This window comes from Staurois parvus, unplaced genomic scaffold (genome assembly GCF_062004578.1).
Source record: "Staurois parvus isolate SC_StPar_1 unplaced genomic scaffold, SC_StPar_1.0 ptg000821l, whole genome shotgun sequence".
Taxonomy (NCBI): domain Eukaryota; kingdom Metazoa; phylum Chordata; class Amphibia; order Anura; family Ranidae; genus Staurois; species Staurois parvus.
Window position 1 is genome coordinate 135,096 of NW_028318617.1, and position 14,990 is coordinate 150,085.

At 42.4% G+C, this 14,990-nt stretch overlaps 1 protein-coding gene across 1 annotated transcript in view; it reads right to left on the minus strand.

Moving 5' to 3' along the window:
* LOC149443946 (phosphorylase b kinase regulatory subunit beta-like) overlaps window positions 1-14,990 on the minus strand; it is a gene marked incomplete at its 3' end in the record, with an annotated part of 249,711 nt that overhangs the window by 132,203 nt on the left and 102,518 nt on the right. Inside the window, exons 4-5 of the mRNA XM_089655130.1 lie at window positions 10,600-10,699; window positions 800-907 (exon numbers count right to left, since the gene is read on the minus strand). Of these exons, the coding sequence (XP_089511256.1) occupies window positions 800-907; window positions 10,600-10,699 (208 nt within the window). The remainder of the gene's footprint in view (window positions 1-799; window positions 908-10,599; window positions 10,700-14,990) is intronic.

The window sequence follows — 14,990 nt, forward strand, 5'->3', positions numbered from 1 at the left end:
TACACTATCTTTGGCACCTATTTCTTGGGGCTCCTTTGTGGAGCTATTACCCCCACAGAGAGGGTGCCTATACCATCCAGAAGAGGGATCAATACTACCAGTGAGGATTACCTGACTAACCATAAGGGGACCTCTGGATCTGATTTGGAGTCTTTGATGACCCACCGTGAGAAGGATGCCCACCACCTGGTCTTCGATGGATCTGACATCTGGGATGATTATTCCTACATACGCATAATCCATGCGTTTCTGGTGAGTGCGCATTGCTATTATTTTGAAGCAGTAAATACTTTGGAAGTTTTTCATCTAATCCAGACAACACCATGGATATCGCATAGACTTTATACTGTCTTTATTTTTTGAGCGCTGCACTGTTTATTGTTTACAACTCTGATGGCAGAACACTGTATGCAGTGTGTCCAAAGAGTGACGGCACCTGATAAAACATTTGCCTGGACCTCTGGTCATCATGAAGATGAATGTAAATCAGAAAAGAACTGTGAGAAAGAACATACATTATCTTTAGGTCTATACAGTTTAGTTACATCTATGAACAACTATATGCACAAACCATAACAACAGTTCAATAAATGCATGGGTGGCACAAAGAGAAGCCACACACAACAAACGTTCAAAAGTAATTGTGGACCATTTCAGGGGTCAATGGTGGTTCTCATGGCAGTCCTTCCCTGGATACATAGTTTGTTAACTGCATACCAGGGGCCCTTTTGCGATGGGTAAGAAATGCGACCGACCTTCAATACATATTTTGCAGGGATCAAAAGACCAAATATCTCACCTGGATATGGCCATAATTCTGATAGGACAGGATTTCATCTCCGGTGTCAACATGAAAAATAGAATGAAGACATTTCTGTGGACTTGGATCTTGCTTAAACTGTTCCACCTAGGAGAGAATCAGTCACAATGTCACTAGTAAACCAAAGCAATAGGATATTAGCTGGCCTTGGAAAATGAAATGAGGATGGGTACCATAAAAAACAATGGGGCGGGTTTACTAAAACTGGAGCGTGCAAAACCTGGTGCAGCTCTGCACAGAAACCAGTCAGCTTCCAGGTTTTATTGTCAACGCTTAAAGGAGAACTCCGGTCAAAACTTCTTTAACCACTTCTAGTCCGGACACTTTTACCCCCTTCCTGTCCAGGCCAATTTTCAGCTTTCAGTGCTGTCACATTTTGAATGACATTTGCGCTGTCATGCAACACTGTAGCATTTTTTTGAGACAGATAAAGCTTTATTTTGGTGGTATTTAATCACCACTGGGATTTTTATTTTTTTTGCTATGTAAATTAAAAAATCCCAAAATTTTTAAAAAAAGTGTTTTTCTTATAACATTTTGCAAATAAATAATATTTCACCATAAATCTTGGCCAAAATGTATTCCGTTATCTTTTTAGTAAAAAAAAAAAACCCAAATTAATTTATAACCAAAAATAATAATTTTTAAACTTTTTTTTTACTTTTTTATTATTTATGTTTTTTTTTTTTTTTTTTACATACTGTCACCCTAGCAGTAAAGTGTCACCATGGTGACACTGTACTACTTGTGGGGGGTGATTTTTTTTTTTTTTTTTTTTTTTACACATTCTTGCAACCATTGAGAACTGTTGTGAATAGCCTTGTACCATGTGATCTCTGTGATCATTCAGTTTGTCTTTCTGTAGCTTGTATGAGCTACAAAACTACACAGGAGGTCGTTCTGTGTGAGCTTCCCGATTAATGGCCTGTACTGGCAGAGAATGCAAAAAAATACCCAAAATAACTAAATGACAATGAGGAAGGGCGAAAAGACTCTTCATGGAAATCTCTGAAATGAGTGGGAAGCAAAAACACATCTCTGAAGGGGCTCCTTCATCGACAGTGCATTGCTTCCCACGCAGTGGAAATCAGCCCACGGCGGAGAGAACACAAGGCAGCGGGTCACAGATAATAGGAAGGCCGTATACTAGTAAGCAGTAGTACAACTGTCCTGGCTGCCATTAGTCACAGGCATGTTACAGAAAAAAACGCAAACAATATTTACATTTTTCTTTTTATTTCTATCATTTTTCCCCCTTTTGATATATATATGTGAATCTAAACAGGCAAATAATCTCAGTGATTATTAATTGAAAACTCTTTTTTTTTTGTAAAAGTACAATTGAACTTTCAGCTTAGGGCTGCTTTCACACTAATCTGCTTTTGTTGCGTTCTTCAGTAAAAAAAAAAAAAAAAAAAAAAGAAGAAGAGGAGGAAAACTGCATCATCACTTTGCATGCTATGTAAGCTCTTCACACATTGGTCCGGAGCACTTCAGTTGCAGTTAAAAAAAACACCACACAAAAAAATGCATATCCCTCCTATGAAATGAATGGGAACCACATAAACACACAAAAAATGCATAAAAAATGCAATGCACCTGTGCGAAGTTCTCAAGCCGTGGTTTACAGAATCACATGACATGGGAAATCACATTATACTCAATGGTGCCCTTCTAATCAACTCAGCATTCCTATGCGACTTTGATGGATTCAGTGTTTTTTTTTTTCTTCCACCTCTCCTCCCTGGATTTCATCCATGGATTTTGATACACCTACAATTTTGAAGCCTTCCTTCGATCGACTGACCGACCCTTCCTTTGACTGACTGATTGATCTTTCCTTTGATCGATCGATACAAGAAAGAATGAATTTCTCAATAGAAGGAAGGATCAATCAGTCGATAAAATGAAGGATCAATCGGTCAATAAAAAATAGAATCAATCGGTCAATAAAAGGATGGATCAATCGGTCGATAGAAGGATCAATCGGTCGATAAAAGGAAGGATCAATCGGTCAATAAAAAGGATCAATCGGTCGATAAAAGGGAGGGTCAATCGGTCGATAAAAGGGAGGGTCAATCGGTCGATAAAAGGGAGGGTCAATCGGTCGATAAAAGGGAGGGTCAATCGGTCGATAAAAGGGAGGGTCAATCAGTCGATAAAAGGAAGGATCAATCGGTCGATAAAAGGAAGGATCAATCGGTCGATAAAAGGGAGGATCAATCTGTCGATAAAAGGGAGGATCAATCGGTCGATAAAAGGGAGGATCAATCGGTCGATAAAAGGAAGGATCAATCGGTCGATAGAAGGAAGGATCAATCACTCGATAGATGGAAAAATAAATCAGTTGATAAAAATAAAGGATCAATTGGTAGATAAAAGGAAGGATCAACTGGTCGATAAAAAGGAGGATCAATTGGTCGATAAAAGGATCAATCAATTTATAAAAGGAACCGACTGATCAATAAAATCAACATTGACTAATTTTAATCCTCCTAGTAAATAGATAAGAAGGAACATTAGATTTACTTGTTTTGAACTTATTTTTTTTTTTACATTCCTTCCTGGTTTCTTGCCTAGGCAAATAATGTCATACATCCCAGGAGTCTTCTGATTTTCTCAGCTAAGTATGCCCTCCTGCTCTTATACCTGAACTAAGGGCAGATGGATTCCAGGAAGTCAATGCTACATGAACCATCTGCTCTTACTGAAAAAAGGCCACAGCCAGGAATCCTAAGGGGGTGCGTTTTTCAAAGTAATTTCTCAGCAAAATAAATCATGGAGACACGGGTGGATGGATGGATGGATGGATGGATGGGGGCGTTTACTTTGAATATAATAAAAATGAATTAAACAGCGTTTTTGCTTTGTGGTGTTTAGATACATTAAAGCGATCCTGTTTCCACAAAAAACATGCAAACAAAGCTCCCCGAAGTATGACGGATGCTGTAAATCAAGGGTGTATAATTGGCAGCCCTCCAGCTGTTGCGGAACTACAAGTCCCATCATGCCTCTGCCTTTGGGACTCATGCTCGTAACTGTCAATCTTGCAATGACTCATGGGACTTGTAGTCTGGCAACAGCTGGAGGGCCAACACTCGTGCTATAGATTCTTCAACCATCGTAGCTCCTTCGCAAAAAAGGATCGGAAGCACCAAACTGATGCCGTGTCCCCTCCCTGTGCGTGATAAAAATCCCATTACTCCGTGGTACAGAGGGTCATGTGACTTGCCACACTCAGCACAAAGCAGAACTTGAGGTGTTATTGGTCAACTGATGGGCTCAAGAGCTTTCAAGTGGAGGTGGGAGGTGGGCCATTCAGTGAGCATTCTTGCGGACACTTAGAGGAGGCATGTCAAGGACTGCAGGGTCAGCTGGTGATCGTATTCTTCGAGACGGTTTCACTTTAATTATTGTGTAAAGCAAATAGAAAAAACACAGCGCCCAGGACCAACTCACTAACACCCTCTTTAAGTGAAATGCCGCTGTGCACAGGTATAAGAACCAAAATTTATTTTTTTCAATATAAACCAGCGCAAAACACAAACTACCTCACAACAATAAGTGAGCAATATTGAATAATAACCATTACATTTTGGTATAAGTGTCACACAAAAAATTAATTAATTATTAAAATTAATTTAAAGTCCAGTGGTACATAAAATATAAAAAAAATCAAGTGACCCATACAAAAAGAAAAAAATCAGTGACCCATACAAAAAGAAAAAAACCAGTGACACATAAAAAAAAAAGTGACACATAAAAAAGAAAAAGTCCAGTGCCCCAAAGAAACTTTTGATTGAGAATCTTCAATGCTTATAGTGACCCTTCCACCATCCACCAGTGCAAAAACCAACATGAACCGCACTCACCAGATAATAGTGAGTATAACGCCTTTCAGGATTATTTAGGGCTCCTGGACCCCCTTTAGGACCTCCACTATTTTCCACCCCAGAGATATGGATATTCCTCCAATTGTTCCCCTCGCCAACTCCACCAAGCTGGAACCACTGGAACTTGGTGGAGTTGGCGAGGGGAACAATTGGAGGAATATCCATATCTCTGACGTGGAAAATAGTGGAGGTCCTAAAGGGGGTCCAGGAGCCCTAAATAATCCTGAAAGGCGTTATACTCACTATTATCTGGCGAGTGCGGTTCATGTTGGTTTTTGCACTGGTGGATGGTGGAAGGGTCACTATAAGCATTGAAGATTCTCAATCAAAAGTTTCTTTGGGGCACTGGACTTTTTCTTTTTTATGTGTCACTTTTTTTTTTATGTGTCACTGATTTTTTTCTTTTTTTCTTTTTTATGAGTCACTGATTTTTTTCTTTTTGTATGGGTCACTTGATTTTTTTTATATTTTATGTACCACTGGACTTTACATTTATTTTAATAATTAATAAATTTTTTGTGTGACACTTATACCAAAATGTAATGGTTATTATTCATTATTGCTCACTTATTGTTGTGAGGTAGTTTGTGTTTTGCGCTGGTTTATATTGAAAAAAATTATTGTGTAATGCCTATTGTCACAACATACAGCTCGCTACAGCGACGAACGCTTCCATGCAACCTGGAAAACGCCTTTCCTGGGGAATCTTGTGGAGGTCACCCTCAATCACACGCATTATCTGGGAATGTAAATTGATGTTGATCTAGTGGAGCCAAGAAGAGGCAGTGGAGGCTAGGAGGCCCCGTTCACATTGTCCCGTAGTGGGAACGAGCGCCAAGCAATTTTGAGATTATGATTTTCATGCGATACAAGTGAAAGGGCTGACCTATGAGTGCTTCTTGTCCAAGAAGAACCTCCTGCTCCTTTTTGGGTGACAAGCTTCACACGGCTTGTAAAGATTGAACCCTATCCCTCCCACTGACAGCAACAATGGGGCATTATTCCTCCCACTAACACCAAGGATGGGGCACTATTCCTCCCACTGACACCAAGGATGGGGCACTATTCCTCCCACTGACACCAATGATGGGGCACTATTCCTCCCACTGACACCAATGATGGGGCACTATTCCTCCCACTGACACCAATGATGGGGCACTATTCCTCCCACTGACACCAAGGATGGGGCACTATTCCTCCCACTGATACCAATGATGGGGCACTATTCCTTCCACTGACACCAAGGATGGGGCACTATTCCTCCCACTGATACCAAGGATGGGGCACTATTCCTCCCACTGACACCAATGATGGGGCACTATTCCTCCCACTGACACCAATGATGGGGCACCATTCCTCCCACTGATACCAATGATGGGGCACTATTCCTCTCACTGATACCAATGATGGAGCACTATTCCTCCCACTGACACCAATGATGGGGCACTATTCCTCCCACTGACACCAATGATGGGGCACCATTCCTCCCACTGATACCAATGATGGGGCACTATTCCTCCCACTGACACCAATGATGGGCACTATTCCTCCCACTGACACCAATGATGGGCACTATTCCTCCCACTGACACCAATGATGGGGCACTATTCCTCCCACTGATACCAATGATGGGGCACTATTCCTCCCACTGACACCAAGGATGGGGCATTATTCCTCCCACTGACACCAACAATGGGAAACTATTCCTCCAGCTAATGCCAAAGATGTACTGTTAACCACCCTGAAGGCAGAGGGAGAGCAAACTGAACGTTTGGGGGTGGGGAGACCCCTGACTCAGCTCTCCGTATCCCTCTTATGTGTAAGTCACCCTGTGCCTGTTAGGGGTACAAGGTGATCTGTCCTAATATTGGGTAGACATGTCTAGGAGATAAGTGGGGTGGGGGTTGTGGATTGTTTGATGTTGCATCCCATTGTTCTATTGTGTGTCTGGCTTTGGAGCAAACTATTATGGGATGTTTGTGTTTATGTGTATTAGCTTAGTGGAGGGTGTCTCCAGCAGCCCTCTCTCCTGATGGGACTGTCTGCTGGTGTGAAGTTTGAATACCTGTGTGTCTCTTGTTACTAAATGTAGATTGCCCCGCCCTGTGTCATTATGCAGGGAGGGGGGATTGTCCCCTGAGTGTATATATCTTGTATCTGTGTTGAAATAAACTAGTCTACTCCGGTTTACTTCAAGACTGGTGTCGTCTAGTCTTGTATGGTCGGCTGTGGTGTCTGTTGTTGGTGTTCGGACAGGGAATCGGTATTCTAACGGAAGTACCCGAGCGCAGTCTGGGTCGGTTCCGTTACAGTAGGTTTGTTTATATACCTATCCCACACTTCATGCAAGGTCAGAATGATCACAGCAGATACTGTGAAAAGGGTGCTGTAAAACTTGTGGTGGCTGCCAATGTTTGTGTGCATAAAGGGCTACGTGTTGAGTTATCCATTCCCGGTGATGATCACTCTCTTTCTGCTGCCACTTAGACTGTTGTCCTGCGAGCTGGAAAATCTCTGCATAGGTTGAGGCTGAACATGCAATCATCACAATCATCGCCTACAATACCAGACCAGAGGCCATCCGTTTAATATTTTTTTAAGCAGACCTCTGCTTTAATTTATCATTTAGGTGAACTTGGGGGGCAAAAAACTGTATGGTTGAGCCGTGTTTTTGCCAACTGCCCTCCATTAAACTGCAATAATCAACCGATGGGGGCGTTTTTCACGCCACTGCTGCAATGCTTCGCGCCCGTGACAATTGTTTTCCCGACATGTAGTGATCAGCGGGTAGCAATCATGTCAAACTTCACACCAGAGGCGTAGCTGGGGGGGGAACAGGGGGGTACATATGTACCCGGGCGCCAAAAGGTACAGGGGCGCCAAAATGAGGTTACAAGATCACTGCAGCGGCTGTGTCATCTGATACGTCTGCCATCCACAGTGAGTTATGAGAGGAGAGAGGAGCCGGCCGGGAGAGGAGGGCAGTGAGCAGGGTTGGGGAGGAGGGGAGAGTCAAGCCGGGTGAGTAGTGCCATGGATGAAAGGGGGGGGCAATGTGATTGGGACGGGAGGGGGGGGGGTCTACAGGGACCATATGAAGTGGGGGGCAGGGGTGTCATGAGGTGGCCGTTTGTCCACGGGCGCAAAATATCCTAGCTACGCCTCTGCTTCACACATTCAAGTAAATGGGGAGGCGTGGCAAATGCCCCGCAATGAATGCAGTTGAGGCACTTTTTCTGCAAAAATGGGATTAAAAACAGGCAGCGAGGAGGCATCTGAAGTGCGATCTGAACATGGATTGTGCTTCAGAGGAAGGGAAGATTTAGATGCATGTCTAAATCTACCCTACAAGAGTGATTTTGGGTGGCACATGTGCGGATCTTTATAAATAGAATATTTATAAATAGAAGATATGAAGGATTTGATGCATCACTCCTCTGATTGTTTGTCCTTGGAAATGATCTTTTATATTTTGTATCCGACTATAATACAATAGTACACATTTCTCTCCAAAAAAATGTATTTAATCATCTTTGGCTTAAAACACAGAAAACCGCTTATTTTCTATCAACTATCAGCTAATCTTTGGTCCAATTCAGCTTAGTATGATTCCAGTAATTCTTTTCCCGCTTGTCCTTTTTTATCTCGTATATTTTGCATACCATCTGCTTTTTTAGATTTGTTTTTACGATATTCATTTTTATTAGTTACCAGCTGTTATGTGAATTCCTACTTTTACAGTGAATGAAGAACAATCATTTAAATGATCCCAATTTGTCAACAGCCTAGAGATTTGTGTCTTTACATCTTTTTTTTTTTTTTATTAGTATTAGAGTGAAGTTTATGGTCTACCAATGCAAAAAAAAAAAAAATGAGAAGAAAGTGAGACATTGCTGTAGAAGGCCAGTCCTTGCACTTTCAAACTTTTAAATCTGAGCTCCAGTAGTAAAAACCCAAATACAATATTTAAAAAATCCAATAGCCCTGCGATTCAGAAATATAAAAATGCAATATTCGACTTCTCGCCAGCATTGTCCAGTAACCACAACCAGTGAGCCGAGAGAGGGGGCGGGGCCAAGCCACGGCTGTGTGTGGATGGACACACGGAGCAGTTGGTGCCCCTATAACAAGCTCCTTGCTGTGGGGGCACCCAATCGGAGGGAGGGGCTAGGAGAGCCAGTGGGGGACCAGAGAAAAGGAGGATCTGGGCTGTTCTGTGCAAAACCACTGCACACAGTAGGTATTTGTTTGTGATTTAAAAAAAAAATCCTTTAGTATCACTTTAAGATTCCGGCGCTGGGGGCACAGGATGGCCAGTGAACCTGGCTGCAGTGAGGACATTGATGGATCCTAGGACAGGTGAGTGGCTGTTATTGTCGCCGCTGACTTTTATTATTTTTTTAAAAGGAGACTGGACAATTGCTTTCACTAACACAGACAGCGCAGCTCGCCCCGCCCCCTTGCCACAGAATTTGACTGACAGTAGAGGAAGCCAATGGCTCCTGCTGCTATCAATCCACCCTGTGAGAAGGGAGAGAGCCGGGAGAGCTGTGGCTCTCGTGCACAACCCTGGATCGATATTGGGCTTGGGTAACTATAGGGGTGGGGGGGGGGGGGGGGGGGGGCAGAGGATCCTCTGTGACAGAAGTTTTTATAACTTAATGCAGAGAATGCATTAGGGTAAAATACCTTCAGGCTTTGGAATCACTTTAACCACTTGCCAACTGTGCTATAGCCGAACGATGGCTACAGCGTGGCTGTCCAGTTCTAGGAGGGCTTCATATGATATCCTCCCAGAATGCCCCCTCCCAGGTGCCCACGGAGGACACAGATGATCACGTGATGTGGTAAAAGGCCAATCACAGTGGTCTTTTACCACGTGATCAGCTGTGCCCAATGACACAGCAGATCACTGGATAAATGCAGTTGCCAGTTATCGGCTGAACTTTCCTCATGCTGTCACAAAGTGAGGAAAGTACTGCCCATACCTGGCAATTGTCAGAGGACGGATCAGCACCGATCATAAGGGCACTGATGATCAGTGCCCAGCAGTGCCACCGACAAGTGCCCAGCAGTGCTGCCCAACTGTGCCCATCAGTGCCTAGTAGTGCCACCCATCAGTGCCTCCCATCAATGTCGCCAGTCAGTGCCCATCAGTGTCTCCCATAAGTGCTGCCTATCAGTCAGTGACCATCATCGCCGCATATCAGTGCAGCATCATCAGTGCTGCCCATCCATGCCACCCCATCAGTGCCACCTATCAGTGCCCATCAGTGCTGCCTATCCATGCCACCTCATCAGTGCCACCTATCAGTGCCCATCAGTGCTGCCTATCCATGCCACCCCATCAGTGCCACCTATCAGTGCCCATCAGTGCTGCCTATCCATGCCACCTCATCAGTGCCGCGTATCAGTGCCCATCAGTGCTGCCTATCCATGCCACCTCATCAGTGCCGCCTATTAGTGCTGCCTCATCAAGGCACATCAGCAAAGGAGAAAAATTACCTGTTTGCAAAATTTTATAATAGAAACGAAAATTTTTTTTTTTTTTTTTGCTTCTTTTGTTTATAGCGCAAAAAGTAAAACACCCAGAAGAGATTAAATGACACCAAAAGAAAGCTCTGTTTGTGTGAAAAAAAATGATAAAAATTTCATATGAGTACAGTGTTGCATGACTGCGCAATTGTCATTCAAAATGCGACAGCGCTGAAAGCTGAAAATTGTCCTGGGCAGGAAGGGGGGTGACAGTGCCTGGTAGGCGAGGGGTTAAACTTCGGCTTGAACATGAATCCTTTCTTCTGCACCATTGTTTCTTAAATATCTACCGCTGTCCTCTACACCGTCAAAGTCATCGGTGGCACAGCCGAGCCGGCCTGAGCGACTTACCTTATCGGCTTGTCTCATGTAACAGTACAGGATCCCTCTCATGCATTTGATTGCGGAATGCTCCAGTTCATGCGTCCGCCCTTTGTCATCGTCAATGCGCCTAGACGGGAGAGACAAACCAGAAGAAGAAGATGAGAGTCAGACAGAACATGAAGGACAAAACACAGAGACCTTCTACTGCAAATCCTGCCTATGGCCACACAAATGACCAAACGCCAACAACGAGAGCCTACAGCATGCAAAGTGTTTCCGGAAAATGTTATTCTCTATATCATTATGTACAAGTGACTGAGCGTTCCCCCAAAAACCAATCGCACGGCTCACACTGCTCTTTAGCTCTGTGGGCTGACATTGGGATACTCTGCATTTGGAATCGTAGCCATGTCTGCAGAAACCTATGAGAAACCAGCGCAGACAGGAGGACAGTACAGAATTCAGCCACCTGAAATTCCCCAACATTAGGAGAGCTATGAGCCAATCAGGCATGCTTCACGCACATGTGCTGAGAAGTAACATGCTGACAGGAGGAGAGAGCATAGGGATTACATATGGATTCTGCTGCTGCTCATTCAATGTTCAATAACAGGTGGGGAGCTGTGGCTCTTAAAGGGACACTACATTCTGGTTTTAATAAATGGTCGGGTGGCTGTTTATTATTATTATTATACAGGATTTATATTATTATTATTATACAGGATTTATATTATTATTATTATACAGGATTTATATTATTATTATTATACAGGATTTATATTATTATTATTATACAGGATTTATATATTATTATTATACAGGATTTATATTATTATTATTATACAGGATTTATATTATTATTATTATTATACAGGATTTATATTATTATTATTATACAGGATTTATATTATTATTATTATACAGGATTTATATTATTATTATTATTATACAGGATTTATATTATTATTATTATACAGGATTTATATTATTATTATTATTATTATACAGGATTTATATATTATTATTATACAGGATTTATATATTATTATTATACAGGATTTATATTATTATTATACAGGATTTATATATTATTATTATACAGGATTTATATTATTATCATTATACAGGATTTATGGCGCCAACAGTTTGCTCAGCGCTTTACAATATAACGGGAGACAATACAGCAACAATACAGTTCAATACAAGAGGGATAGGAGGGCCCTGATCCTTGGAGCTTACAATCTAGTTTTTTAAACGGCCTCCCCGCCCCCTGCTTGTGCACGCTCCCTGGGAGCGCGCAGCACCGCAATCCGGAGCCAGCTGTGTCCTTCGGATCAATCACTGTACGGGACCTCTGTGCGAGGTCCCAATCATGTGGTCACTGATTGGCCAATCAGTGATCACATGCAGAGTAGTAAGCAAGATGTCACTTCTGACATCATTGCTTACTATGTGTGAAATTTGTGAATGATCACAGAGGTCACATGGTACAGGGCAATTCACAACAGCCTTGTAACATGTGACAAGCTGTGACCAATCACAGCTCACACAGTAGTTCCCAATGGCTGCAGGAATGCAGCCAGAGAGAAGAAGAAATGATTGCTTTTACAGCCTTTGCGGGTGTAAAAGCAGTCAGTGTAAAAAAAAAAAATATCTTCATCACCCCCCCACAAGTAGTACAGTGTCACCATGGTAACACTGTACTGCTAGGGTGACAGTATGTAAAAAAAACCCCAACAACCCATAAATAATATAAAAAAATAAAATAAAAATGTAAAAAAAAATGTTTAAAAATTATAATTTATAATATAAACTAATTTGGGTTATTTTTTTTTTAACTAAAAAGATAACGGAATACATTTTGGCCAAGATTTATGATGAAATATTATTTGCTAAATTTTATAAGAAAAGCACTTTTTGTCAACATTTTTGGACTTTTTCATCTACATAGCAAAAAAATAAAAATCCCAGTGGTGAAAAAATACCACCAAAATAAATCTTTATCTGTCTCAAAAAAATTCACATGGGTACAGTGTTGCATGACCGCGCAATTGTCATTCAAAGTGTGATAGCACTGAAAGCTGAAAATTGGCCTGGACAGGAAGGGGGTGAAAGTGTCCGGACTGGAAGTAGCTAACTTTGAAAAGTCCCTACTATTGCTCTCAACCTCAAAGTGAGGCTGATGCATTTCGAAGGGGAACCCTTCAGAGCTACTCTCAACGTGATACTGACGCGTTTGAATGGGGGACCCTTCAGAGCTACTCTCAAAGTGATACTGACGCGTTTCAATGGGGGACCCTTCAGAGCTACTCTCAACGTGATACTGACGCGTTTGAATGGGGGACCCTTCAGAGCTACTCTCAAAGTGATACTGACGCGTTTCAATGGGGGACCCTTCAGAGCTACTCTCAACGTGATACTGACGCGTTTGAATGGGGGACCCTTCAGAGCTACTCTCAAAGTGATACTGACGCGTTTCAATGGGGGACCCTTCAGAGCTACTCTCAACGTGATACTGACGCGTTTGAATGGGGGACCCTTCAGAGCTACTCTCAAAGTGATACTGACGCGTTTCAATGGGGGACCCTTCAGAGCTACTCTCAACGTGATACTGACGCGTTTCAATGGGGGACCCTTCAGAGCGACTCTCAACGTGATACTGACGCGTTTGAATGGGGGACCCTTCAGAGCTACTCTCAAAGTGATACTGACGCGTTTCAATGGGGGACCCTTCAGAGCTACTCTCAACGTGATACTGACGCGTTTGAATGGGGGACCCTTCAGAGCTACTCTCAAAGTGATACTGACGCGTTTCAATGGGGGACCCTTCAGAGCTACTCTCAACGTGATACTGACGCGTTTCAATGGGGGACCCTTCAGAGCGACTCTCAAAGTGCCCTGACGCGTTTCGCACTTCTAGCTCTGATGAAGAAGGATCCCCCTTCGAAACGCGTCAGATTCACTTTGAGAGTTACACTTCCTTGTTTGTGAGTATATATATTGTTTAATAAATTCATAGTTTACTGAGGTAATGCGCAAGGTTGGTGCGCGCTCTCTCTTTTTGCTTCACTTCACAGATAGGCAGCCTAATGGGTTTTGTAAAATCAAACCCTAACTCGCGCTACAAAAAGATTCCGATTGCGATGAGCAGCTCAGGCATTTTTCTGTGCGGTCGTCCCTCTCCTGAACCTCCAACAACGGACGTAGAATTCAGGCAGCTGTGTCAAGTCAACATCTCCAATGCATGAAAGAAGAGCCAACGGCCCCGAACATGAAAAAAGAACATTTGCATTATCGCTGCGAATTCGGCGCACGCTTACATTTGTTAGCTAGTTATCAGAGGCAGAAATCTCCTACGCAGACCTGGATGAAAATAAAATATTCCGTATTTCAATGAATTCTAATTAGCTCTTGTGTGGATGCAGAAAAAAGAAAATTTTGCAGCCAGAGGATTTGTGCCGGGAAAGAGTGATTACAATCTCAATGTATTATACTGTCTGTCAATATGCTGTAAATTATTCAGCAGTACAAGTCGCTCTCCTCCGCTGCCACGGCAGAGACGGCGCACCTGCAGGTGTTGGTGAGCCCGCCGCACCTATCTTCATCCCGCAGCCTCGTCACCGCTACTGCATTACAGGGATGCACAGCTGAAAGATGAGGAATGCTTAGAAAGAAGGCATTAAAAGAACTAAACCCAAGAACAAAAACAGTAATACATTGCAGCTTTCCAGTCCTTAGGTGTGGTGGCTGCATTCACTTTCTTAGAGGCTTAGAACAATTTGATGGGCATCTTACTGAACTCAATATACAGAGTATGGGAATTGGTAGAGACATACATACACGCACCCACACAGGTTGGATTGGAGTCTTTATTCAACCTTACCAACTACAAAACATTTTTTGGCATGTACAGAAAATACCTGTTGATCCTGCCAGAAATGCAGTGTCCTTGTCTCTTCTTGTGAGCTGAACTGGGAGCATAAAACAATGTGGTCTTCCTTATGTAAACAACTACTCCCCCAATCTCATAAGAAAAAAACAAAACCAAAAAAAAAAAAAAAACAGAAAAAACACAACCCCCCCCCAAAAAAAAACAAAAAACACACCAACGCAGCCACCACATCTAATGATTGGTAAGATTCAATTTATAAAATTTTTTAGTTTACTGCTTTAAAAATGGTGGTTTCGATGAACTGCAAGAAAATGAAATCAAAATGTGCAAACGTTTTAGGCAGGTGTGAAAAAAATGCTGGAAATGAGGAATGCTTTCGGAAACAGAAGTGTTTTTAGCCAATTGAAGACCAAGCCTTTTCTGGGACATCTGGCAAAAATCAGTATGTTTTGTTAGAAAATTACCCCCAAACATGAAATATTTTTTTTAGCAGAGACACTAGAGAATAGAATGGTGATCGTTACAA